At 47.7% G+C, this 27716-nt stretch overlaps 1 protein-coding gene across 10 annotated transcripts in view; it reads right to left on the bottom strand.

Annotated features, from left to right (window-relative positions):
* Nucleotides 1-27716, bottom strand: part of LOC129706261 (F-actin-monooxygenase MICAL3-like) — a 206920-nt gene that overhangs the window by 74218 nt on the left and 104986 nt on the right. For 3 of the 10 annotated variants that reach the window (XM_055650399.1, XM_055650400.1, XM_055650404.1), the window contains 10 exons: nt 26570-26614; nt 25301-25345; nt 23632-23676; nt 23091-23135; nt 22606-22650; nt 21982-22026; nt 20839-20883; nt 20135-20179; nt 18854-18898; nt 17805-17947 (listed from right to left, as the gene is read on the bottom strand). In XM_055650399.1, coding sequence (XP_055506374.1) covers nt 17939-17947; nt 18854-18898; nt 20135-20179; nt 20839-20883; nt 21982-22026; nt 22606-22650; nt 23091-23135; nt 23632-23676; nt 25301-25345; nt 26570-26614 — 414 coding nt within the window. In that variant the 3' untranslated portion in view covers nt 17805-17938. Of the gene's footprint in view, nt 1-2127; nt 2236-5377; nt 5465-6260; nt 6348-7661; nt 7746-13585; nt 13694-17804; nt 17948-18853; nt 18899-20134; nt 20180-20838; nt 20884-21981; nt 22027-22605; nt 22651-23090; nt 23136-23631; nt 23677-25300; nt 25346-26569; nt 26615-27716 lie in introns of those variants that run through there. The other 7 variants (XM_055650403.1, XM_055650402.1, XM_055650401.1 and 4 more) reach the window with 7 other exon arrangements.

The following is a 27716-nucleotide window of genomic DNA, read 5'->3' as shown; positions in this document are numbered from 1 at the left end:
CCCAAAATATCACCCGTTCCTTCCCTCCAGAGATGCTGCCTGTCCCGTTGAGTTATTCCAGCATTTTGTGTCTATCTTCACTTTAAACCAGCATCTGCATTTCCTTCCTACACAGCAAATCTCTTGCCTTTTTATTGGCCTCAAATACCGGTTTTGCCCCAGGAAGGCATGACTCAGCTTTCACTGGGTCTATGTAAAGGGTCACAGCCTGATTGTGTGGCTCTAGCACTTCAAGCAGCTGTATTAAGCTCAACCAAACTGCAAGTAGAGCTGGACTGTCGCCTGGTGTTGGTATTGGTTCATTGTTGTCATATGTACCGAGTTACAGTGCATAACTGCTGATGCAAGAATCCCATTGTTCTGTTTTTGGTACATACGACAATTAAACCCTGTTGACTTGAACTTTGTTAACCAGGCAGATCATACCATATGCTAGAGAACATCATGTAGTACAAACAACAAACAGAGTGAAGAATAGCCTTGCAGCGATAGAGAAAATTAGAGAACAAAGTGCAAGGGTCACAAGAAGATTGGAAGATTGAGAGTTCATCCTCAGCGTAGATTGGAAAATCTGGACTACATCCTATGGAATGCAACCTGACGCATTAAGAAAGAGTTCCATGGTATACGCCGTGTTATTCATTCTGATAGTAAGGGAGCAGTAAACTTTTTCTAATGTCCCAAATAAGAATGTCCCTGGTCAAAAGTCCAGCCACAGAGCAGAGATAACGCACGTTAGTCCAGACTGACGTGCGAGTGAGGTCCTGAACTAGTCCAGCCCCATCCTGTGATATGACTCAGGCCACTACCTATCTTCCTCAGTGACCCTCCTACTGGTCTGCCAGAGCTAATGGCCGCAAACAGGCTGTGGTATTTCCAACCAAGAGTGACTAAGGTTCTGAGATATTTAATTAGCTGGAGTGCTGAGGTTTGGAAAGGTGAATGAGCATGCCTTCTTCACCGGATAAAACAGCTGGAAATACTCAGCTGTTTGGCTCAGATGAAATGGTGTTGACACGAACATTTCTCTCCACAGATGCTCCATGACCTACAGAGTTTCTGACCATTCATGTCTGTCTTTTGGATTGACTGCATCTTTTGGTTTTGCATTTCTTTTTATGAGGCAAAGCTGGTGGAGACTCCTGGCCACTCCACCCCTCCACCACGTTACCCACAACTTCCCCTCTGGTGGTCAGGCTATAGCCGTGCCCCGAGGCTGGCCTTCTGATCAGCTCCCACTCACTGGAAGACTGACGCCAGGAGGTTGCTTGTTTCCAGCAGTGATGAGATTCCCGGTAAACTCCACAAAATGGCAGGGCTGGATTGTGAGGTGCTGCAGGTCTTTTACACGATTGGCTGGGCACCATTGTCATGGAGGCCTTCTGCTAGACTCTGGCCCGCCAGATCTCATGGCCTACATGCACACGCTGCCCCTCCCATGCAAAGCCAATGCCCTAAACCCCCAAGACAGCACTTCCCCCCCGCCCCCACCTCCTGCACCCATTTTCACCCACACCAGGTCTCTGCACCCACTTATCCACACTGGGGCCCCTTGCACTCATCCACAGTGGCCCCTACACCCCCCCACCCTGGGGCCCTGCACCCACTCTCACCTTTACACAAAACCCACACACCAATCCCCCCCCGCCCCCACCACCTCTGCTCACCATTCCCACCCCCTACAGGCACCCTGCACACAATCATCCCCACCATTTCTCCCACAACCCTCTCACCCCTGCCAGGCTTCTACATCCCACCCCTACCACCACCAGACCACACACCCCACTATCCCCACACCCTTGGGACTCTACAACCCACCTTCACCCCCTACAGCACCCTGCACCCCAATGTGCCAGAACGCTATACCCCCCCCCCCCCCCCTCACCCCCACCAGGCACCCAACATCCATCCCCCCCCCCCCCCCCCACCAGGCACCCAACATCCATCCATCCACCCCCCCCCCCCCCCCCCCCCCCCCCCCATCCCTACACCCAACCCTGACCTAGACTTGTAGCCACTGTACACCAGCCACCTCTGCCCACCTCGCTATATGCTGCCCTGCAGTGGAACATTTGACATGTGGTACCTGCCCCACCAACAGCCCTGCACTGGCAGGAGAATGCTTACCCACTCTTTCCTGTCCACAGGGCGCACAGGCTGAATTTGCTGCTGAAGCTTTCTGGCTATCTGCTCAGACAGTCCACTCACTCCCCCTGTGAACCCGTCGACACTCCGCTAATCAACCACAAGACAGTGGGGTGGGGAAGGGGGAGAAGCACAGAGAATCGGGGGAGGAGGAGAGGAGCAGGGAAAGGGAGAAGTGGAAAGGAGAAAGGAGAGAGGAGATAAGTGCAAATATGAGAATAAACAGGGGATGAAGATTCGCAAGGAACTAGCAGCGGAAGAAGAATCAGATGGAAAAATACATGAATGAGAACAGTTCAGAAATGTTTGTTAAATGAATGCTGACAAAAATACAGCAAAATGATCATCGTTTACCCGTGGTCTCACTGAGCTCACGTTTTCCATGTCTTCCATTATGATTAGAAAACAAAATTAAACATGCACCACAGCAAACCATTATTGGTATTAGTGAGCCTCGAGTACACACCATGTGGGTACCTGGCCCAGGGCTGGCCAACCGTACGTGTATGATAGACGTCAGATTAAGTACAGAACTGTAACCTCACTGAGTGCACATAATGGGGAGAGAGGTGAGTACGAAGCAGTAGAGAGTTGAAAGCCAGGTAATCTTCCTGTCTTATCACTGGACTGAATAATAAGACAATGATTAACATGAAGGTCAGAGGCCCAGAGGGATATTGGCCAGACACAGGGAAATGGGACTAACATAATGTTTAAGAAGGAACTGTAGATGCTGGAAAATCGAAGGTACACAAAAAAGCTGGAGAAACTCAGCGGGTGCAGCAGCATCTATGGAGCGAAGGAAATAGGCAACGTTTCGGGCCAAAACCCTTCATCAGACTAACATAATATCTTGGTCAGCATGGATGAGTTGAGCTGAAGGAACTGTTTCCATGCTGTACAACTCTAACATTGTCCAGATCATACACATCACAGAACAGAAGAGAGACAAAGAACTTCCATAACATAGAACAAAGGGTCTGAAGATTCCCGCAACTGAAGGGTGACTTTGTTATACATTTCCAGGATGTGGGTGTTGCCAACTTGGACAGCATTCACTGCCCATCTCCAATGGCCTTGATCCATCTGCTGTACTTGAACCACTGACAGTCCTTCTGATGAAGGGGCAGTGGGGAGGTGGTCCCACGATTGGGACCCAGTGATGGCATCGTCTCCCAAGCTGGGGAGGTGTGAAATGTAGAGGGAAGCAGGGGGTTGGGGTGTTCCCATGTGTTTACTGCACTTGTCCCTCTGGGTGGTGGTGATTACAGGTTAGGGTGGTGTGGTTGGAGATGCCTCAGCATGCTGCTGCAGCTCACATTGTTAATGGATCAGACTGCAGGCGTGGTTCACCGGTGGTGGGGCAGGAAATGTTGGGTGGACCAATGCACCTAACCAGGCGATTATGGGATGTTCCATCCCACCCTGGCCAGTGTGCAATGATGGAAAGGGCAGCAAAGTCTGCAGGATGCACAGCCTTGCATTATAACCATACTGTTATGAATGGAAAACAATTATCCACCGTGTCTGAAAACCACCGATCGCTGGCAACCATCTTCTCCGGCAACCGATGTGCCTGCAACCGGCGTCTCTGGCAACCACTTTCTGCTGCGTGCTGTTGTGCCGTGGGGACCTTGTCTTTCAAGCTGAGTCCTGTGTGAGTGGACTCGAGGATTTTGTCAGACCCTACTGTGATGATGGGGTTGATCCATCTTTGTCTGTAGCACTGTTGACCGTGTGGTGACATCCCTCAGTCCGAGGCAATCCATCTGGGATTGTTCGCTGACCCAGACTTGGCTCCTTGACTTGGGATGCCAGACCATGAGGTTACACATGGTTACACAATGAACGCTGCCTCTGTGCTACTGTAAGGAGATGGGTGAGGAAGTCAGGCGCTCACACCATAGTCCTGGCCTGGCAACTACAACCCACAGCAAATGGCCAGCCTGCTCAAATGACGTCGCACCCTGGAGCGCTGCCAGTGCTGCCTCTGACATCACCAGGGATTACAGCAAAGGAATCAGCAGCAGGATTCTGTGATGACAAGCGTTTGGTTGTTGCTTGACAAGTCTGTGGAGACGGCCCTCACACCCAGGTATCAGCAGGGACGGCTTCACAAGGTTGGCTGGCTTTGCTTTGCCCGTGTCGTGTGCCGTATCCCCTCTCGGCGTCAGAGAGCAGAAGATTCAGTGACAGAATGTACCAAGGTGCGAGTGAGGAGTGGGGGCAATGGAACAAGGGAGTGTGATTTGCAGCATCAGCAGTAATTCCGACACATGGAACCAAGCCAGTGTGCCAGATGGATCAGAGAGCTGAGCAGTATCGGTGATAGATACCTCACACAGATTCACAACAGCAGGAGTAAGATACAAACAGCATGGATCAGGAGCAACTGTAAAGATGTCACAACAACCAATAAATATTTTGGAACACGGAATGGTGGCAAAAAACCCTGATTTGCTAAATATTTCTAGTATTTTTCCCATTTGCTTTAGATTTTCGGCAACTCTATATTTTGATTTTTATGCAATTCCTGTAATGTAGAATAGTGACTGGGGCACATGCTTCCCCTTACACAGAATATGATTATTGTAACATGGAACAGCACGTGTAACCCATGACCCCTGGACCAAGCTTCTGGGATCAAGCGTTACATTCACTGCTACATGTTACATGAATCATGGGTTACGCACACTGTTACTGGAGTCATGTGTTACACTGTTCCATGATACAGGGTTCATGCGTTACAGTGAGTGTAACACATGATGCCTGAAACACAGAGCAACGTAACACAAGACTCCTGTGACACAAAAGGGTGTGTTTATAATGCATGGCCCCTGTAACATGGAACAATGAGTAACACAAGACTCCTGTAACATGACACTGTCCAACGTGGCATCTGTAACACAGAATGGAGAGTGTGCCAGACACCACTGTTACAGCAGTGAGTGCGACTAAGGATTCCTGGTCAGAACCGAGACTTGTTTTACAGAAGTGCTTTAACACAGATCAAGTATGTCAAACATTCACTGCAATACTTAACAGTAAGTGTGATATTTAGCACTCGTCACACACAACAGAGAGTGATCCTCGACTCACATAGGTCCAAACACCATGCATTCATTCATTCACACGGCATGCTGTTGTCAGCTCACTGCTAGTGGTGGTAGCGAGTTAAGAAGCTGTCCAACCACACTGGGAAGTGTCATGCTTCCACAGAGCCCTGCCATACCTGGTGGGGATCACTGAGTGGTGGTGCAGGGGGAGCCACAGGGTTCTGGCCTGTGATCAGCTGTGTACCTGCTGACTGAACCTGCACCTGAAGAACAAATGTTTATTGGCAACAGAGGAAGATGGACAATTGTACATCACTGGAGCAAATGGTTGGAGCGCGCTGACGTACAGCAAGTGATCTGAGCACAGAGCAGAGGAAGAGCGACTTGGAATCCACTGCCCATGGGATCGGAGGATCCATGCAATACCTGACTGGACCTGGGACTGGCTCGGGCACTGCAGGCTTGTATCCTGAACTAGGCTGCTGTGTGAAAGGGCAGCTCAGCTCAGTTCAGGGCCAGTCAGTTAGATGATCCGTTTACACCAACAAACCTTCCCAGAGAAGGTGAGGCATGGCTTGGCAAAGTTCCCTCTAACCTGATCCATTGACTACAGTCTGGGGTGTGTAAGTTAAGGTTAAGGACAGAGTTCTCTCTCTAGAATCCGCTATCTAACTCTTCTAGGGAAGGATTAGCACAGGTTAACAGTGTGAAGCCTCCATCTAACAGTTCTACCTAATAGTCTCCGGGCAAACACTGCACAAATCAATCTCTGGTAACTGGAGCAGGGCTTGTTATACAGCATCTGATGCACCTTAAGTCAAGGCCACAAATCATCCCGTTGACACATAGAGCTATGCGGAACTTAAAATTTAAGGTTAGATCTGGGCCCTTGTCAATAAAATCCAAAAATGGAGAAGATGATCAGGGCTGAAAGATTTAGCCCAGCGAACTACAAGGATACCCAGGGAAAACAATGGGCAGGTGTGAGTAGGATCAAACATCAGCACCTAAAGCCACAAACACGCAGGTGAAGCTAGTAATGCCATGCTGTGACATCACCTGTCTGCATCGTAAGGGGCCAGGAACAGGCCAGGGAAGCATTACAATCATCTTGGGACACACTTGCAATTGCCGCATGTCTCTTCCCTTCAGCCAGAAAGATGGGGAGAAGACAGGTGTTAGGCAGAACAACGGAGACAGCAATGCTCAGTCAAGTGCTGATACACAGCAATACCAAGTTACCCAAATTCCTCTTCACTCTCTGTGCTCCTGAAGGAATTAGACGGATGACAATACAGAACACTTTCACTCCAAGTGCACATCTCCGCCAGTGTCTACTTCCACCATTATCAGATGAAGATTGTACAGTACAGAGCATATAATAGGGTCAGAGTAGTCTGTAGCCGTGTTTATGCACACCGACCTCCTCTCATTCAACACCATCAACACGTTTTTATTACACTCCAGGCCCCTCACCTTCACCTTCACCCGCTTGTGGCCCAAAGGCTATCTTTGAATGGGTTGATACCAAGGGTCCGAGAATATAGATGTATGTTTACCTGCTTCCATTGAGGAACAGCAGCATGTGGTGTTGCTTCTCTTTGTCTGCTGTACGGATGCTCCTGCGATGAGAGGTTTGGCCGCTGTGAGCATGCAGTGGGGGAGCAGGGAGGAGGAGGACAACACAGTGGGCAAGCAACAGAGTAATGGTGGCAATACATGGGTGCAACGTACATGGAACACGGCAAAGACAAACAAAAGGAAAAAAAACGGGAGAATTAGGACTTGTTTAAAAATGTTTCGCATTTGTTTGAAAATGGGATGATTTGCAGGTGTTTTAACACCCAATTAACGACCTATTCGTACTGAAAGTTACATCGCAAAATGGTCCACACTCAACTGACATCCAGATTGTCGCAAGGATCTGAAAAGAGTTCACTTGAGTTGTCTGTGCTCATTGAGCTCTGATAATACGTTCTTCATCCGACCGCAAATCCAACCTAATATACCAGCCACAAACTTCTGCCGCCTTAATAACTCTTCATAGTACCTGAACAGCTGAAATCTAGCCGGCTAAGAGCTGGGAAGTGAGAGATTTACTTCCTTCTGAGCTGTACACCTTTACTTCTGGTGAATTTTTGCAGCCTCCAGTGTGCAGAATATTTTGGCTGTGGCTGAAGCAATGTCTTGTGAAGGTTGACACAATCTCCTCGTTTAGGGGGATATGGGCCAAATGCAGACATATGGGACTAGCCCAGGAAGTCACCTTAGTCAGCATGGGCGAGTTGGGATGAAAGGACTATTTTGTGCTGTATAATTTCATGACGCTTCAATGAAGTGATTTCTACCAGATGATGTTCTGCTGGCACCTGGTCTCACTGATGTGCTTTCTCTTGTGGCCCGAAGGCTATCTTTGAATGGGTTGATACCAAGGGTCCGAGAATATAGATGTATGTTTACCTGCTTCCATTGAGGAACAGCAGCATGTGGTGTTGCTTCTCTTTGTCTGCTGTACGGATGCTCCTGCGATGAGAGGTTTGGCCGCTGTGAGCATGCAGTGGGGGAGCAGGGAGGAGGAGGACAACACAGTGGGCAAGCAACAGAGTAATGGTGGCAATACATGGGTGCAACGTACACGGAACACGGCAAAGACAAACAAAAGGAAAAAAAATGGGAGAATTAGGATTTGTTTAAAAATGTTTCGCATTTGTTTGAAAATGGGATGATTTGCAGGTGTTTTAACACCCAATTAACGACCAATTCGTACTGAAAGTTACATCGCAAAATGGTCCAGTCAACTGGCATCCAGATTGTTCCAAAGGATCTGAAAAGAGTTCACTTGAGTTGTCTGTGCTCATTGAGCTCTGATGATACGTTCTTCATCCGACCGCAAATCCAACCTAATATACCAGCCACAAACTTCTGCCGCCTTAATAACTCTTCATAGTACCTGAACAGCTGAAATCTAGCCGGCTAAGAGCTGGGAAGTGAGAGATTTACTTCCTTCTGAGCTGTACACCTTTGCTTCTGGTGAGTTTTTGCAGCCTCCAGTGTGCAGAATATTTTGGCTGTGGCTGAAGCAATGTCTTGTGAAGGTTGACACAATCGCCTCGTTTAGGGGGATATGGGCCAAATGCAGACATATGGGACTAGCCCAGGAAGTCACCTTAGTCAGCATGGGCGAGTTGGGATGAAAGGACTATTTTGTGCTGTATAATTTCATGACGCTTCAATGAAGTGATTTCTACCAGATGATGTTCTGCTGGCACCTGGTCTCACTGATGTGCTTTCTCTTTCTTCACTCACAACACAAGGAGCCTCTGGTACCCCCATGGTTCTCTCCCATCTTACTTCTCAAGTAGGTACTGCTTCTCTGCAACAACATCCAAACTCACACACTGACGGTTCCGATGAAAAGTAATTGACTCGAATTATTGGCAGTCTTTCTCACTCTCCACCAATACTGCCTGACCTGCTGAGTGTTTCCTGGACTTTCCTTCCTGTTCTCGGGTTATTTCTATTTCTTCATTGAACGAAAGCTCAAGGCCTTCAAGAAATAATTTGCAGACTGTGGCCTTGGTTACTGATTCACCGATTCACCATGGTCTGTTCATCCCTCTCCTTTCCAAAGCTTTAACACCCTTGTTATAATGACATCTTCAGGACTTTAGTCCCAATGACCAAGCTGTGCCCACAAATGCAGTATAGTACAGGCCTTGTAACTTTCAACATCTCCTACAACCCAGAACTCCATTGGTACATTTTACTTTTTTAAATTCTTGCTTCCGCCAATAGCTTTAAAATCTGCATTCTTGAAATCTCGAAATTCCCCAACACTGTCAACATTGCTAACCTCTACACTTCCTATCACCATTGCTTTCCAATGCAGTCGACTTTGTTTCCCTACCGATTGCTGCCTGTGTTGTGACTTATTCCTCTGCCAAGCTGCCCATAGCTCGTCACCATCTTCTCCATTCCTTCTATCAACTTTTCAACATGTGTGTATATATTTATATTATGGTATATGGACACACTTATCTGTTTTGTAGTAAATGCCTACAATGTTCTGTGTGTTGAAGCAAAGCAAGAATTTCATTGTCCTATACAGGGACACATGACAATAAATTCACTTGAACTTGAACTTGTTCCTTCCTCCAGACACCAATAACACTGCTCTTGTATCCATGTACAAGTGGGAAGATCCGTGAGGCAACCATCACCATTTCCCACCAACCCAGGAAACATCTGGTCTGCTCTCTTTTCCGTTCAACGCCATTCCTTAAATACTTTCTGCAATCATTCCGCTACAACCAATCTTTTATTTGGAAAAATATCAAATACTTGTTAAATATTCTCACCCCATTTCAAAATCTCCTCCTACATTTTCACTGCGTTCCAGAATCTCTTTCCCTTTCCTAAATTCCATTGCTAATTTAAACACCCCTTTCACTGTCCAACATTCCTTCACCATTGTGGGTGGTGTTCTCCATAAACCGCACTGAATTCCACAGTTCTGATCCATCCTTACTGCATTTCTGTTGCAGGAACCTCTTGTGCCTTGATCGTGGACGCCGACAGTGAAGGTTGATACAGAGTTTAAGAGGCCCCACAAAAAGGACCATTTATTATCTGGGGAATGGACTATAAGACCAGGGAGGTCTTGATATAGCTTTATAAAACCTTGGTTGGGCAGTTCAAACATTGTGTACAGGTCCGGCCACCAGATTATATCGAGGAATGTGACTGTGCTGCAGAGGGTGCAGAGGTGTTTCAATAGGATGTTGCTTGGGATGGAGCATTTCAGCTATGAAGAGACTATGGATAACTTGGGTTTGTCTTCCTAGAATGGGTGAGGCTGAGGCAAGAATGGGTGTGTATTAAATGATGAGGACTTGATAGACAATAGGTGCAGGAGTAGGCCATTCGGCCCTTCGAGCCAGCACTGCCATTCACTGTGATCATGGCTGATCACCCGCAATCAGTACCCCGTTCCTGCATTCTCCCCATATCCCTTGACTCCGCTATAGAGTGAGGATAGTGAGGATCATTTTCCTACAAAAGTATTTAACACTGAGGGAATAGATTTAGGGTGAGGGGTCAGAGGTTTGGAAGGGATGTAAGGAAGACCTTTTGTCACCCAGAGAATGATTGGAATCTGGAATGCAATGGTGGTGGAGGCAGAAACTCTCTCATTTAAGAACAAACTAGACAAGAGCTTGAATTGCAAAGGAATAGATGGCTATGGACCCGTGCTGGTAAATGGGACCATTGTAGATGGGGTACACAGAAAAGCTGGAAATGATCAGCGGGTGCAGCAGCATCTATGGAGCGAAGGAAATAGGCAACGTTTCGGGCTGAAAAACCTCTTCAGACAGATCTGAAGAAGGGTTTCGGCCCGAAACGTTGCCTATTTCCTTCGCTCCATAGATGCTGCTGCACCCGCTGAGTTTCTCCAGCTTTTCTGTGTAACCTTCGATTCTCCAGCATCTGCAGTTCCCTCTTAAAACACCATTGTAGATGGGTATTTGATAGCCTGGAAATGATAGGCTGAAGGGCCTGTTTCTGTGCCAAAGGACTCAATGACTCTTCAGATCATCCTTAGACTCTCCAGCAAATTCATCAAAGACCACTCCATACAGCCCTCCATAATTTTCTCCATGGAACTGTGCATAGAATTCACCACAGACATAGAACTTTACAAAAGAGAAACAGGCCCTCTGGCCCATCAGGACCAAGCTAATTACTGGACTCATCCACACTAATCCCATTTACCTGCATTTAATCCACGTCTTTGTGATTCAAGTACTGTCTAGTTGCTTCTTAAACACTGTGACAGTTTTTTTCTCCATCACTACCTCAGGCAGCATTCCAGCTTCCAACCAACCATATTCAGTGTGTAAAAATTACACATTAGATCCTCGCGAAACCTCTGCACCTTAAACCCATGTCCTCTCATCTCAAACACCCCTGCCAGGGGGAAATTATTTATAATATCCACCCCCCTCCACCTATAATATCTCTGAAAATGTTCCTCACTCTTAACCCTATCCTGCCCTCATTTAATACACATCAATTCTCATAATACAGGTCACCCTTTAGCCTCCAACGCTTCAAAGAAAACCAAATTCAGCCTATCCAGTCTCTCTTTATAATGAAATGCTCCAATTCCAATGCAATCATGTCCTTCCTTTCTAAGCTATTCCCATTTGCCCATGTCTGGTCCACATTGCTCTAACTTTTTCCTATCTATGTACGTCCAAGTATCATTTAAATGTTAATGTACCGGCCTCAACTACTTCCACTGGCATCTCTTTCCATATACCTACCACCCTCTGTTTGAAAATGTTGACTCATATATTCCTACTAAATCTCTGCCCTCTCATCTAAAAATCATGCCTTCTAGTTCTTGATTCCTCTACCCTGGGGCAAAAGACTCTGTGTATTCACGCATATATTCCTCTCATGATTTAAAACATTTCCATAAGATCACCCTCGGCCTCCTACACTCCAAAGAAGAAAGTCCTAGCCTGCCCAAGCTCTCTCTAAAACTCAGGCCTTCCTGGCAACATTTTCTTAAATCCTTGTTGTGCTCTCTCCAGCATAATGACATCTTTTCCTTAGCAGGGTGACCAAAACTAAACACAATACTCCAGCTAACGCCTTACTAATATCCTGTACAACTGCAACATATAGTCTCAACTTCCAAACTCAATGCCCTGACTGATGAAGGCCAGTGTACCAAAGGCCGTTTTCATCACCTTGTCTATTTGGGATGCCACTATCAGAGAACGTTATTCTTGTATTCCTAGTCCCTCTGTTGTAAAATACTCTCCGGAGCTCTGCTGTTCATTGTGAACGTTCTACCCTAGATTCACTTCCAAAGCCTTGCACTTATCTGGATTAATCTCTATTTGTCATTCATTGACCTACTTACCTCAGTGAAATTCCCCACTGGACCCAGTGTCCAAAGTGGACTGAAATACAAGAGACTATTCTAATCTCCAAATCTCTGTATGTTTCTGCCTTGCATTGATCTCAAATAGCACAACAGTTGCTTTCCCCAAAATACATTGTATCTCTGTTGTACATCGAGAAGCTGCCCATTTGGCAGAAACTGCCGTGGATAAGTTGCTTCAATGTGATGAGAAATACAAACACCATTGTGCTTAACTTTTTTGTTAAGCACAATGGTTGCTGTCTTTTTCAATTTTGGGGGGGGCTCCGTGTCGATTTTATTGACTGACAAGAGACACCAAGAAGGAATGGGGACCAAGAGTAGCTTGCACATGCCGAGCCAGCAGAAGCTGACTGCAGTTGGCCTGGAGACAAAGAGGTAAGAGGGCATGTCTGAGTGGCCCCCGACTACCAGTGGTCAAGCAAGTTGTGGCACAGGGTGATCCCGCAATGGGACATCCTGAGGCTGTCCGGCAGCAGAGTGCCTGCTGGGAGCGGGCCGCTTGTGAGAAGAGGCAGTCTGAGACCTCAATATAGGTCAGTGGCAGAGACTGGTGAGCTCAGTGGTTGCTGGGAGCACTCGGGCTACGTGATACCTCATCCCGGCAAATCTCTGCCGCTGCTCCAGTCCCTTCACCCTGAAGGTGTGAGATCCTGAATAGATCACAATGTTCAGGCTGAGGCCAATGAGTGTGTTACAGTGCAGCAGAAATGCCTTGCTTTACTTGCTCTGTCTGTTTATAAAACCAAGGAAGAACAATGATTTAAAAGAAAAGTTACGTGAACCTGTCCTATTGCCCAGACCCGTAGGTCCTCACATTCCAGCACCTAGTACAAACACCACCCATCCATCCTGTGTTGCAATAACGAAGCAGCAGGTAAAACTTTTCCAACTTAAGCTATCTTCCATCCCTCAAATAATATTAATTTATCCAGCATTTTATCTAGTCCTGATTTATTTCGCCAGGTTATACAGTTCAGAATTGTGCACGTGTGTGTGTGTTTTGGGACGATGGAATAAGTTAGGAGGATGGAATTTGTGTGTGTGGGGAGGAGTGTGCATGTTCACGTGCATGTCTGTTTGCCTGTGCTGAGAGAGTGGATTTTTCTTGCGTCTGCTGATGCATGTGGAACCGCCGCATGTGGAAGTGTGTATATATGTGTGTAAATAGTAACGCTCCCTGGAAGGTGAATCTTTGGCATTCCCAACCCCAGCATGAAAGACATCGATGGGGTTTTAGATATAATAATGGGTGCTGCGATTACAGATCAGCCAGGATCTTAATCAATGGCAGAATAGGACAAAAGGGGCGGAATGTTCTCCTTCTGCCTCTCCTCCTGTCCCCCCCAATGCTCACACACGTTTCCTCATCTACCCAGTCTCTATTTCACACTGACCCAACCCATCCTGTTCAGCCACCAGCCTCTACCTGTCTCTTCACTCCTTGGCACAGTCCGGCAGTGTTAATCTCAGATTTGGACAAGATCTTGTCAGTCAAGGTTTTGACATTTCCACTCGGGTGTGCGAGTCGATCCTCCTAAAGAGAGCAACACGGTGGGGAAGCGAGCATGAGATTCTCTTCATGAGCAATTTGTATCACGTTTAATGTCCCCACACCTGTTGGGGCAATTCTGTTTCATAACTGCAACGCCAAGCTTAAAGTTCTATCAGATACATATCTACTCCACCATCCTGAAAGTACACTATTGGCCATTCAGGCAAATTATACAACGCACGAGTACAATCAAACCATACAAGCACAATCTAGGATAGAAGACCGTACTACAATCTATGTAAAATCAATTAAGGACAATCAAGAGTAGTATCACAGTGAAGAAGATTATCAATAATTACAGCAGATTGATCAGCTAAGTGGGCTGAGGAATGGCAAATGGAGTCGTACAAGACAGTACCAGAGTATGCACTTGGAGCATTGTGCACAGTTTTGGTCATCTTGCTGTTGGAAATACATCATTAAGCTGGGACGAGTGCTGAGAAGACTTATGGGAATGTTGACAGATCTTGAGGGCCAGGGCTATAGGGAGAGGTTGGGCAGACTAAGGGTTTATTCCTTGGACTGTAGGAAACTGAGGAGTGATATAAAGATGTATAAAACCAATAGGGTTTAGATAAGCTGCATGCACCCTCTTTTTCTCAGGGGAATCAAAAACAAAAGGACACAGATTTACGGCCAGCGGGGAAAGATTTAAAGGAAATGCGCGAGGCAATTCTTCATGCAGAGGGTGATGCGACTATGGAACAAGATGCCAGAGAAAGCCAAGTACAATTATGGAATTTAAAAGACATATGTGTAGGAAGGAACTGCAGATGCTGGTTTAAACCGAAGGTGGACACAATATGTTGGTGTAACTCAGCGGGACTCAGTCTGTAGAAGGGTGTCAACCCAAAACCTTCTCTCTAGAGATGGTGCCTCTACCGCTGAGTTACTCCAGCATTTTCTTTCCATAAAAGACATCTGGACAGGTACATGGTTAAGAATGGTTTAGAGAGAAAAAACACAATCTGCTGCAGAACTCCGTGGGACAGCCAACATTCGTGGAGGGAAATGGACAGACCCTGACTATCCTTTACCCTCCATGTGCCCATATGTGGGCCACTGAGCTCCTCCAGTAGACTGTTTTTTCAATGCAAGATTCCAGCATCTGTGCCTCTTGTATTTCAAAGCTTAAGCAGGATAGGGGTTAAACATGGGCAAATGGGGTTAGCTTAGATGGGCATCTTGATTGGCATGGATGATTTGGGCCAAAGGGCCTGTTTCTGTGCTCTATGAGTCTAAGAGGCAGTCACGGAGATATGAACCCCAATCCAGTGCTATAACAATATTGGAATGATTATGTTTGAGTAGCTGTATTCTGCGCCCACTACTCTGTAATGATACGAGAATATTTCACTCTATCTTGTGTCTACTCCAGCGTCTGTCTAAGTGCCTCTTAAATGTTGCTAATATGCCTGCTGCTACATCTCCCCTGGGAGCATGTTCCAGTGTCCCACCACTGTGTGAAAAGACCGGCCCCGCACATCTCCTTAAAACTTTCTCCCTCTGACAAAGCTAGGCCTAGTCTTTAATATTTTCATCCTAAGAAAAAGGTTCTGACTGCCCTATCTAGGCCTCTCATAATTTTTATCAGGTCACCCCCTCAATCCTGCAGAGAAAACAGTGCAAGTTTGTCCAAACTCTACCTAGAACAAATACTTTTTCAATCCAGACAATATCCTGGTGGCCCTCTCCAAAATCTCCCATTCTTCCTGTAATGCAGTGACCAGAATTACACACAGTTCTCCAAAAATGTTTTATACAGCTGCAGTACAACTCCAATAATCAATTATTATCTGAACATTGGGAAATAGGATGGCTCAATACTTTGTTCGCCAAGTGTTGTTTCATAGCATGTCTTGAAATTTTTCCGGCCTCTAGTTCCCACATTCTCCTGAAATTCATTACAGTCTTGGTTCCCCCACTCTCCCGATACTCACCAGGATCCTGGTCACTGCATAACCTTTAAACTTAATAGTTTCACTGAAAGGTTATAATACTATGTAACATGAATGATAAATTCAAGTGTATTGGAGTAGTAATAGGAATAACTTTAATAGTCTAGAAAACATGTTGATTTGGCACTACCAGAAGTCTTAAGTGTGCCAGGTTAATGGAGTTTTACTTCACAACAGCCAGAGACCATGCAATGGGGAGGGACTTTTCATTGAATTTAATGTGTTTAGGGATGGACAAAACATGGAGCAAGGTCAGCAAACCAAAGTAGTAACACTGAAGGTTCCACAGCGAGCAGAGTTGATGTTCGTAAGTCATAAGAGCAGAATTAGGCCATTTGGCCCATCAAGTCGATTTCGCCATTCAATCATGGCTGATCTATCTTTCCCTCTCAACCCCATTCTCCTTGTCTTCACCCCATAACCCGTGACACCCTAACTAATCAAGAATCTCCGCCTTGAAAATACCCAATGAATTCCACAGATTCACCACTTTCTGACTAAATAAATTCCTCCTCATCTCCTTTCTGAGGGAACGTCATTTTATTTGGAGGCTGTGCCCTCTGGTCCTGGACTCTCCTTCTAGTGGAAACATCCTATCCACATTCACTCTATCCAGGCCTTTCACAATTCTGAAAGCTTCAATGAGGTTCCCCCTCATCTTTCTGAACTCCAGCGAGTACAGGCCCAGTACGGTCAAACGCTCATCATGCGTTAACCCATTCATCCCCGGGAGCATTCTAGTAAACCTGCTCTGGATCCTCTCCAATGCCAGCGCATCCTTCCTCAGATATGGGCCCCAAAACTGCTCACAATACTCCAAATATGGTCTGACCAGTGCCTTATAAAGCCTCATCATTACATTCCAATTTTTATATTCTAAGTTCTCTTGAAATTGCATTTGCCTTCCTTACTACCAATTCAACTTGCAAATTAACCTTTAGGGAATCCTGCAACTAGCATTCCCAAGTGTCTTTGCATCTCTGATTTCTGAATCTTTTCCTCATACACAATACCAAATCCAGAATTGCCCTTTCCCCAGTCGGCTTGACTACAAGCTGCTCGAGAAAGTCATCTTGTAGGCACTCTACCAATTCCTTCTCTTAGGATCCTGTACCAACCTGATTTTCCCAGTCTGCCTGCATATTGAAATTACCCATGACCACTGTAACATTGCCTTTCTGACATGCTAATTGTACCTCCTGATGTAATTTGTACCCTACATCCTGGTTAGTTTGGAGGCTTGTGTATAACTAGGCTACTGTTCGGAGGCCTCTATATAACTCATAGGGTCAGTGGTCTATACAATGTAGACAGTGCTTACAGTTCACTGGATTAGTGGGGTCAGAGGGTGCAGTACACTGGGTTAGTGGGTTCAGTGGTCACAGTTCATAGGGTCAGTGGTCCGTACACTGGGGTTGTGCAAACATTGGTCACAGGCCGCTAGGTCAGGGGTCACAGTACACTGGGCAGTAGACAGTGGTCACTGTACACAGGGTCAGAGGTCACCATTCAGAGGGTCAGTTGTCTGTACACTGGGGCAGTGCAGACAGTGGTCAATGTACACAGGGTTGATAACACATTACGATATTAGAGCAAAGAGGGGCCGCACTGAATGCTGGGTTAGTGAAAAGGTCACACAGCTCACTACATTTGTGTGAATAGAGGACACAGTGCATACTGGGTCAATGTGTTTGGGATAAATCTGTGAACTAGTCACCAGGTTCAGGATTCACTCTGTACACAGGGTCAGTGGGTCCAAGGGTCATTCTGTACATAGGGTCACTAGGTACACTGGTGTTCTCAGTGGGGTCTAGATGTTGAGGTTCAGAACTGAAAGGTGAATAATCAAAGCGTATTGGTTTATTATTGTCACACGTACTGTGACACAGTGATAAACTTGGCTTTGCATGCTATCCAGGCAAATTATACCATACACGAGTACACCAGGTAGTGTGCAAAGTGAGAAAGGAATCAGTGCAGACAATCGTATTACAGCTACAGGGAAAGTGCAGAGAACAAAAACGCAAGGACAGTAAAGAGGTCGATGGAAGATCGGTAAATTCACCCTTAGCACGTAAGAGGTCCATTGATGACAGGGAATACCTGCGATAGGATGTCCAGTGTTGTCCAGGTGACACTAATGCCAGTGTTGCAGTCAAAGACAGGGCGATGAATGGGAAAAGCCAAGATTGATCCTGTTTCTTTCTCCATAGATGCTGCCTGATCTGCTGAATCTCACCAGCATCTACGGTTTCTATTTTAGAAAAATCTAGTATTTCTGAATAAATAAGAAATGCCATTTTATAATGAGGCTGAAAATCTGACTGCAGACAAGCTTTACATTTTAGTTCAGTTTAATTTAGAGGCACAGCATGAAAACAGGCCCTTCAGCCCACTGAGCCCGTGCCGACCAATAATCACCCATTATTAGTTCTATCGTAACACAAAGGACAATTTACAGAAGCCAATTAACCTCCAAACCTGAATGGAGGGATTGTAAATAAAGGGTGAACAAGGGCAAAGGAGAGAAAATAAAGCATTGCTGGGATTGAGATGCAGAGCAAAGCAGTCCCTGGAAATCTGAAAAGTGAAAACTTGGAGTAACTAGAACACTTGGCATCTAAGGAGAGAAAATCCAAGCAATTATTACAGGAGACATTGCATCAGTGTTGGCCAGCTCAGGCTCAGAGGCAGGTTATTTGAAAACGTAACTCTTAATTTGGTGATTTTCTTCCAGCTATGTTGACTTTCATTGGAAGAGTGCAGAAGGCTAAAGAGAGAAAGATCAGAGTAGAATGGAGCGAGAGGTCACTCTGTACACAGGGTGAAGCAGGGTCAGGCTTCACTAGGTCAATGAGGTGAGTGAGATCAAAGTCACCACATAAATGGGGTCATTGGGAAAGATGTTTCCCTCTGCACACAGAGTGAAGGCAGACAGGAATTTCTCAGCAGACAGGTTAAACAAGGTCCGGGGTTACATTGTACGACCAATTGGGTCAGGGGCCAATAGACAATAGGTGCAGGAGTAGGCCATTCGGCCCTTCGAGCCAGCACCGCCATTCAATGTGATCATGGCTGATCATCCCCATGGTTGATCAGGGGCTACTCTTTACATGGGCTCAGTGGGCTCAGGGGTCACTTGATATAGGTTCTGCTACTCTCTGTATGCTGGGTACTAACTCACTTGTTTCCCTGCAATCTTCATAGCTGTAACATGCCTGTCATATTCCTAAAACACAAACACACAGAAGGACGTCAGAGGTGGGAGTCGGTCTCGGTGATCTGCGGCTGTGATGAAGCAGACCCAGGCTTGGTGTTCACACCGGGAAACCGGCAACTGGACCACGGGGGCACCGAGTGACAACAGCACCGGCTCCGGGGGACAGGCCCCACCCGATGCCTGGGTTTGGACAGGAACCCCTTCCGTGGAAAGGTTAGAGGTGACGGGGGGTCCTCAGGGAGGTCAGGGGACACTCTCCTTACAGGGTGAATGGGTTTACTATAGAATGTTGATGGGACCGTGGGGGGGGGGGGGGGGGGGGGGGGGGGGCACTGCACACAGTTTTCATGTTGGGTTGTAAGCTACCCAAGCAGAATATGATGTGTGGTTCCTCCAGTCTCTGTGTGGCTTCACTCTGGTAATGGATGAGACCCAGGACAGAAAGGCCGCTATGGGAATGGGAAGGGGAGTTAAGATGGTTAGTAACCGAGAGATCCAGCAGGCCTTGGTGGACCGACTGCAAGTGTTCGGCGAAACAGTCTCGCCAATGTGGAGCAGGCCACATCGATAGCATTGTATGCAGTAGATGGGGTTATAGAAGGTGCACATGAATGTCTGTCTCACCTGGAAGGGCTGACAGGGCACCCTTTACACAGGTCCAGTGAGGACATGGGCTCAGTAATGATTATACACACGGCCATCGGTCACTGAACAAAGGAATCCGATCGTCACTCTGTAGTGTTCAGGGTCACTAACAGTAAGGTCAAAGGCAACAGGGTCAAACTGGACACAGGGTCAAAGGTGTAAGAAGTAACTGCATAACTACACCAAAGAAAGACACAAAATGCTGGAGTAACAAAGGAATAGGTGACCTTTCGGCTTGAGACCCTTCATCAGTCTGATCTGAAACATAACCTATTTGTTTTCTCCAGAGATGCTGCCTAACCTGTTGAGTGACTCAAGCATTTTGTGTCTATCTCAGGGACAAAGGGTTCAGAGGCCTCTTTGCATAAAGGCTGGTGCTGCCAGTGTTCATTCTGTACAGACGATTAGTGGGGTCAGGGGTAATTTTGTACGTGGGGCAGGATTAGGTTTCACGCTGACCAAAGTGAGAGTGTGATCAGGGGTCACTCCGTACATATAGTCATTAGGGTTAGGGGTCACTCTGTACACAAGGTCATTGGGGTCAGGTGGCTCTGTACACAGTAGGTTCCTGCTGTTCTCTGTACGTGGGTACTAACTCACTTGTTTCTCTGCAAGCTTCATAGGTGATACATTTCTACCACGCTCCTAGAACACAAACACACAGAAGGACGTCAGAGGTGGGAGTCGGTCTCGGTGATCTGCGGCTGTGATGAAGCAGACCCAGGCTTGGTGTTCACACCGGGAAACCGGCAACTGGACCACGGGGGCACCGAGTGACAACAGCACCGGCTCCGGGGGACAGGCCCCACCCGATGCCTGGGTTTGGCCAGGAACCCCTTCCGTGGAAAGGTTAGAGGTGACTGGGGGCCCTCAGGGAGGTCAGGGGACACTCTCCTTACAGGGTGAATGGGATTACTATAGAATGTTGGTGGGACCGTGGGGGATGGGTCAAGACCCTTCATCAGTCTGATCCGAAACGTCACCTATTTGTTTTCTCCAGAGATGGCTGCCTAACCTGCTGAGAGACTCCAGCATTTTGTGCCTCTCAGGGACAAAGGGTTCAGAGGCCTCTTTGCTGCTGTGGCCAGTGTTCATTCGGTATAGAGGATTTGTGGGGTCAGGGGTAATTTTGTACGTGGGGCAGGATTGGGGATCACTCTGACTAAAGGGAAAGAGGGATCAGTGGTCACCCCGTACATATAGCCATTGGGGTTAGGGGTCACTGTGTACACAAGGTCAGTGGGGTTAGGTGGCTCTGTACACAGTGGGTTCGTGCTATTCTCTGTACGCGGGTACTAACTCACTTGTTTCTCTGCAAGTTTCATAGGTGTGACATTTCTACCATGCTCCTAGAACACAAACACACAGAAGGACGTCAGAGATGGGAGTCGGTCTCGGTGATCTGCGGCTGTGATGAAGCAGACCCAGGGCTGGTGTTCACACCGGGAAACTGACAACGGGACCAAGGGGTCACCAAGTGACGACAGCAACAGCCCCGGGTGACAGGCCCCCCCCCCCGATGCCTGGGTTTGGACAGGAAACCTATCTGTGGCAAGGTGTTGGGTTGTAAGCTACCCAAGCAGAATATGAGGTGTGGTTCCTCCAATTATGTAGGGCCTCACACTGGTAATGGAGGAGGCCCAGGACAGACAGGTCGATATGGGAATGGGAAGGAGAGTTAAAATGGACAGTAACCAAGAGATCCAGCAGTCCTTGTTGGACCGACTGCAAGTGTTCGGTGAATCAGTCTTGCCAATGTGGAGCAGGCCACATCATTGAATGCAGTAGACGGGCTGAACGCCTGTCTCAGCTAGAAGGACTGACAGGTCATCCTTTACACAAGGTCACTGAGGACAGGGCTCAGTAATGTCTATACACAGGGTCAGCGGTCACTGAACAAAGGGTCAGAGGAATCAGATTGTCACTATGTAGTTTTCAGGAGTCACTCTAACAGTAAGGTCAAAGGCAACGGTGTCAAACTGTACACAGGGTCAAAGGTGTAAGAAGGAACTGTAGATGCTGGTTTACACCGATGATAGACATAACATTTTTGAGTAACTCAGCGGGACAGGAAACATCTCTGGAGAAAAGGAATAGGTGACGTTTCGTGTTGAGACCCTTCATCAGTCTGACCCGAAACATCACCTATTAGTTTTCTCCAGAGATGCTGCCTGACCTGCTGAGTTACTCCAGCACTTTGTGTCTATCACAGGTCAAAGGCCTGTTCAGAGGCCCCTTTGCACAAAGGCTGGTGTGGCCAGTGTTCATTCTGTTCAAAGGATTAGTGGGGTCAGGGGTGATTTTTGTGCATGGGGGCAAGAATAGTGATCACTCTGACCAAAGGGTCAGCAGAGTCAGGGGTCATTCCTTACACAAGGTCAGTGGGGTCAGGTGTCTCTGTACACAGTGGGTTCCTCCTACTCTCTGTACACTGGGTACTAACTCACTTGTTTCCCTGCAATCTTCATAGCTGTAACACGTCTATCATAATCCTAAAACACAAACACACAGGATGTCAGCCATGATCATATTGAATGGCGGTGCAGGCTCGAAGGGCCGAATGGCCTACTCCTGCACCTAATTTCTATGTTTCTATCTGCAGCTGCCATGAAGCAGGAACCCCATCCAAGGCAAGGATAGAGGTGATAGGGTGCCCTCCGTTAGGAGTCGCTCTCCTCGCAGGGTATGTGGGGTCAGGGATCATTCTGAGTGGCGTCAGTGGTGACTGTAGACAAGTGGATGGGGTCAGGGGGTCACTGCACAGGGTGTATGGGGTCGTTCTACGGTCACATTGTAAAGAGGGTGAATGAGGTCAAGGGTCATTCTGTATACAAGGCGAGTGGGGTCAGGGGTCACTGTGTTCACAGGGTGAGTGGGGTCAGGGGTCACCGTGTGCACAGGGTGAGTGGGGTCAGGGGTTACTGTGTTTACAGGGTGAGCGGGGTCACGGGTCACCATACTCACAAGGTGACTGGGCTCAGGGGACACTGTACAATGGGTGAGTGGGGTCAGGGGTCACCGTGTTCGCAGAGTGAGTGGGGTTGTCATTCCCGCTGCCTGAACTAACTCACTTGTCTCTCTGCCGGTTGGGACATGGGCTCACGTCCTAAATTATCCTAAAACACAGAAACACAGCGATAAACTCATCAACAATCTGCAGGTCCGCTCCCGATGTAAATCTGAGCTGCCCACGGTGCCTGGGATGGTTCCCTGGAATGGGTGTGAGGGGTATGAAGGGTCAGTCTGTACCCAGGGTCGTGATCAGGGGTCACTCTGTATGCACATTATGGAGGGGGGGTCACTCTGTTCATAGGTTCACTTGGATCAAGGTCAGTCAGTACATGGGGCCAATGGGTGACTTGGTGCTTTTGTGGAGGGGGAGGTGGGTTGTCTGAGACTACAACATGGTATGGATCATGTGGAAGGCTGGATGGAGCAACCGTAGATTGTATTTAATCCTGACAATTGTGAGGCAGGGCACAAGAGCAGTGAGGTCAGGGGTTACTCTGTACACAGTGGGTTCCACCTACTCTCTGTACACAGGGTACTAACTCACTTGTTTCCCTGCAATCTTCATAGCTGTAGCATGCCTGTCATAATCCTAAAACACAAACACACATGATGTCAGAGGTGGGATCTGCAGCTGTGATGAAGCAGGGACCCCATCTGAGGCAAGGTTAGAGGTGACGGGGGGGGGGCCTCTGTTAGGAGTCACTCTCCTCACAGGATGATCAGCCATGATCACATCAAATGGCGGTGCTGGCTCGAAGGGCCGTATGGCCTACTCCTGCACCTAATGTCTATTGTATGTGGGGTCAGGAATCACGCTGTACACAGTGAGGCAGGGTGGCTCTGTACATACGGGGAGTGGGGTCAGCGGTGACTGTGGACAAGTGGGTGGGGTCAGGGGGTCACTCTGTATACAATGAGTGATGTCAAAGGTCGCACTGTGACGCGGATGAGTGGGGTCAATGGTCACCCTGTATAAGGGTGAGTGGGATCAGGGGTCACCGTGTTTAAAAGGTGAGTGGGGTCAGAGGTCACTGTGTTTACAAGGTGAGTGGGGTTTGTCGTTCCCTCAACCTCAACTAACTCACACGTCTCTCTGCCGGGTGGGTCATTGGCTCACGTCCTAAGTTATCCTAAAACACAAAACACATCGATAAACTCATCAACAATCTGGAGGTCTGCTCCCAACATAAATCTTAGCTGCCCACGGTGCCTGGGATGGATCCCTGCACTGGGTGTGAGGGGTAGGAACATCAACCTGATGTCATCATCCTCTATACAAGGTAAAAACGTGTAAAGGGTCATTGTATTCGGGGTCAGTGAGGGTCAAGGGTCAGTTTGTACACGGGTCGTGGTCCGGGGTCAATCTGTATGCACGTTATGTTGGGGGGGGGGGGTCACTGTTCACAGGCTTAGTTGGATCAAGGTCAGTCAGTACATGGGGTCAATGGGTGACTTGGTGTTTTTGTGGAGAGGGAGGTGCGTTGTCTGAGACTGCAACATGGTATGGATCAGGTGGAAGGCTGGATCGAGCAACTGTAGATGGTATTTAATCCTGACAATTGTGAGGCGGTGCACTTTCCAAGGGCAGTCAAGGGTAAGGTGGACACAGTAAACGGTAGATGCCTAGAGTGTTGATGAACAAATGGACATTTGGGTAGAGGCCTACCTACCCCTGGAACTGGCAGCACAAGTGGAGAGGGTGGTGAAGAAGGCATCTGGGATGCTTGTCGTCACGGGTCAGGGTAGAGAATATACGAGCAGGGACATGGTGTTACAGCTTTATAAAACACTGGTTAGGTCTCACCTCAGTATTGCAAGCAGGTCTGGTCACCACGTGATAGGACAGGTCTGATTACGGAGTCAGGGGCTATGGAAAGAAGGCAGGAACGGGGTACTGATTGGGGATGATCAGCCATGATCACATTGAATGGCAGTGCTGGCTCTAAGGACCGAATGGCCTACTCCTGCACCTATTGTCTATTGCACTAGGGAACATGCTTTGGCAATTTGATATATTGAATGGTTTGGAGCATTTCATAGAACAGTACAGAACAGGAACAAGCCCATTGGTCCAGGATGTCTGTGCAGAACATTCCAAGATCTGCCTGCACATAATCCATAATCCTCCGTTCATTGCCTCTTAAATGCCACAATCGTATGTGCCTCCACCACCAGGCTGGCATTTATTCCTCAGTTATAAGGGGAAATTGGATAGGCTGAATTAGCTTACCCTGGAGTTTTGGAGTCTGACGGGTGACCTGATAGAAGTATACAAAATTATGAGCGGAGTGGAAGAGATAGGATGGATAGCAAAAATCTTTTACCCCATGCTTGCGTTGTCTGAGATTTGAGGGAATGGGTTTAAAGTGAGAGGGTTAGAGAGGACAGAAAGGGAATTCTTTCACAAAGAGAGTGATTGGAACCTGGAATGGGCTGCCCGAGGCAGTGTTGGAAGCAGAGACATCACAGCATTTAAGAAGCATCTAGACAGGCACTTGCTTCGCAGGCAGAGGAGACTGAGGTCCATATGCAGGTAAATGGTATTAGTAGAGTTGGGTCCAATGATTGGCATGGCCGTGGTGGGCCAAAGGGCCTGTTTCTAGTGCTGTACGACTGTTCACAGAGTCAATCCGGACAACGGTCCCCTCAGTACATGTGGTCAAGGGTCATACCGGGCACAAGAGCAGTGGGGTCAGGGGTTACTCTGTACACAGTGGGTTCCTCCTACTCTCTGTACACAGGGTACTAACTCACTTGTTTCCCTGCAATCTTCATAGCTGTAACACGTCTGTCATAATCCTAAAACACAAACACACAGGACGTCAGAGGTGGGATCTGCAGCTGTGATGAAGCAGGAATCCCATCCAAGGCAAGGCTAGAGATGACGGGGGGCCCTCTGTTAGGAGTCACTCTCCTCACAGGGTATGTGGGGTCAGGGATCACGCTGTACACAGTGAGTCATGGTGGCTCTGTACACATGAGGAGTGGAGTCAGCGGTGACTGTAGACAAGTGGGTGGGGTCAGGTGTCACTGCAAAAGGTGCATGGGGTCGCTCTGTACACACTGAGTGAGGTCAAGGGTCACACAGTAATGAGGGTGAGTGGGGGGTCAAGGATCACTCTATACAAGGCGAGTGGGGTAAAGGGTCACACTGTGATGAAGGTGGGTGGGGTCAACGGTCACTCTGTATACAAGGTGAGCGGTGTCAGGCACAGTGTTCACAGGGTGAGTGGGGTCAGGGGTCACCGTGTTCACAGGGTGAGTGGGGTGGTCGTTTCCTCTACCTGAACTAACTCACAATGTCTCTCTGCCGGGTGGGTCATTGGCCCACGTCCTAAATTACCCCAGAACACAGAAACACAGCAATAAACTCATCCACAATCTGCAGGTCCGCTCCCAATGTAAATCTGAGCTGCCCACGGTGCCTGGGATGGTTCCCTGCACTGGGTGTGAGGGGTATGAAAATCAACCTGACATCATTATTCTTTATACAAGGTAAAAAGGTGTAATGGGTCATTGAACTCAGGGTCAGTGGGATCAAGGGTCAGTCTGTACACAGGATCATTGTCAGGGGTCAATCTGTCTGCACATTATGGGGCAGTGTGGTCACTCTGTTCACAGATTCACTTGGATCAGGGTCAGTCAGTACATGGGGTCAATGGGTGGCGGTGTTTTTGTGGAGAGGGAGGTGGGTTGTCTGAGACTACAACATGGTATGGATCAGGTGGAAGGCTGGATGGAGCAACTGTAGATGGTATTTAATCCTGACAATTCGTGAGGCGGTGCACTTTCCAAGGGCAGTCAAGGGTAAGGTGGACACAGTAAACGGCAGAGCTCTAGAGTGTTGAAGAACAGAGGGACCTTTGGGTTGATGCCCACTGGTCCCTGGAAATGGCAGCACAAGTGGAGAGGGTGGTGAAGAAGGCATCTGGGATGCTTGTCGGGAAGGGTCACTCTGTACACAAGGCGAGTAGGGTCACTGTGTTCATAGGGTTGACGCTCCCTGTCCCTGAACTAACTCACTTGTTTCTCTGCCGGCCTGGTTACTGCCTCACGTCCTAAATGATCCTAAAACACAGAAACACAGAGACAAACCCATCAGTGATCTCCAGGGCTGCTCTCGATGTAAATCCGAATAGACCACAGTGCCTGGGATCACTCCCTGCACTGGGTCCTGGGGGTTCGGACATCAACCTGACATCTTCATCCTTTATACAGGGTCAGTGGGCCAGAGGTTACTGAACACAGTGTCAGCGAGGTCAGGGTTCTGTTTATACATAGTGTCAGGAATCACTGCAGGTGGTCATTCAGGTCAGGGTTTCACTATTTCCGCGGGGTTCGTGGATCTGGGGTCACGACACATAGGGTTGCTGGGATCAAGGATCACTATGAACATACCGTCAATGGTCATTCTGCAGAGTGTCATTGAGCTCAGGGCCACTCTGTACACAGAACATGGAATAGTACAGCACAGATACACCCCTTCGGCTCACAATATCTGTGTTGCAAATGATGCAAACATAAACTAATTTCATCTGCCTGCTCACAATCCACATCACTCTACATGTATATGCCTATCTAAAAGCCTCTTTAAAACCCATAGTATTTACCTCAACAACCACCACTAGAAGCATGTTCCAGGCACTGACCACCCTTTGTGTAAAAAAACTTGCCCCACACATCTCGTTTACGCTTTGCCCCTCTCACCTTAAAGCTATGCCCTCTAGTTTTTGACATTTCCACCCTGGGGAAAAAAAGGCGCTGACTGTCTACCCTATCTATGCCTCTCATCGTTTTGTTTTCTTCAGTCAGGACACCCCTCAACCTCCATCTTTCCAGAGAAAACAATCCTAAGTTTTTCCAACCTCTCTTTGTGGCTAATACCACCTGGACTAAGTAGCATTATGTTAAACCTCTTCACAAAGCCTTCACAAAAATGGGATGATTAGAACTGCATGCTGTACTCCCCAAATGTGGCCATTAGCTGCATTATGACTCCCTGACTCTTCTACTCAACCAGCGAGGGCAAGCATACCACATGCCTTCTTTATCTGCTTGTGTTGCCACTCTCTGGGAGCTATGTAGATCTCTGTACATCAATGTTATCAAGTGTCTTGCCATTAACTGTATGTTTTTCCATTCAATCCTCCAAAATGCAAAACCTCACACA

This window comes from Leucoraja erinacea, chromosome 19, assembly GCF_028641065.1.
Source record: "Leucoraja erinacea ecotype New England chromosome 19, Leri_hhj_1, whole genome shotgun sequence".
Lineage (NCBI taxonomy): Eukaryota > Metazoa > Chordata > Chondrichthyes > Rajiformes > Rajidae > Leucoraja > Leucoraja erinaceus.
Note: the sequence above shows the minus strand (reverse complement) of the source record. Positions and strands in the feature narration are given on the sequence as shown.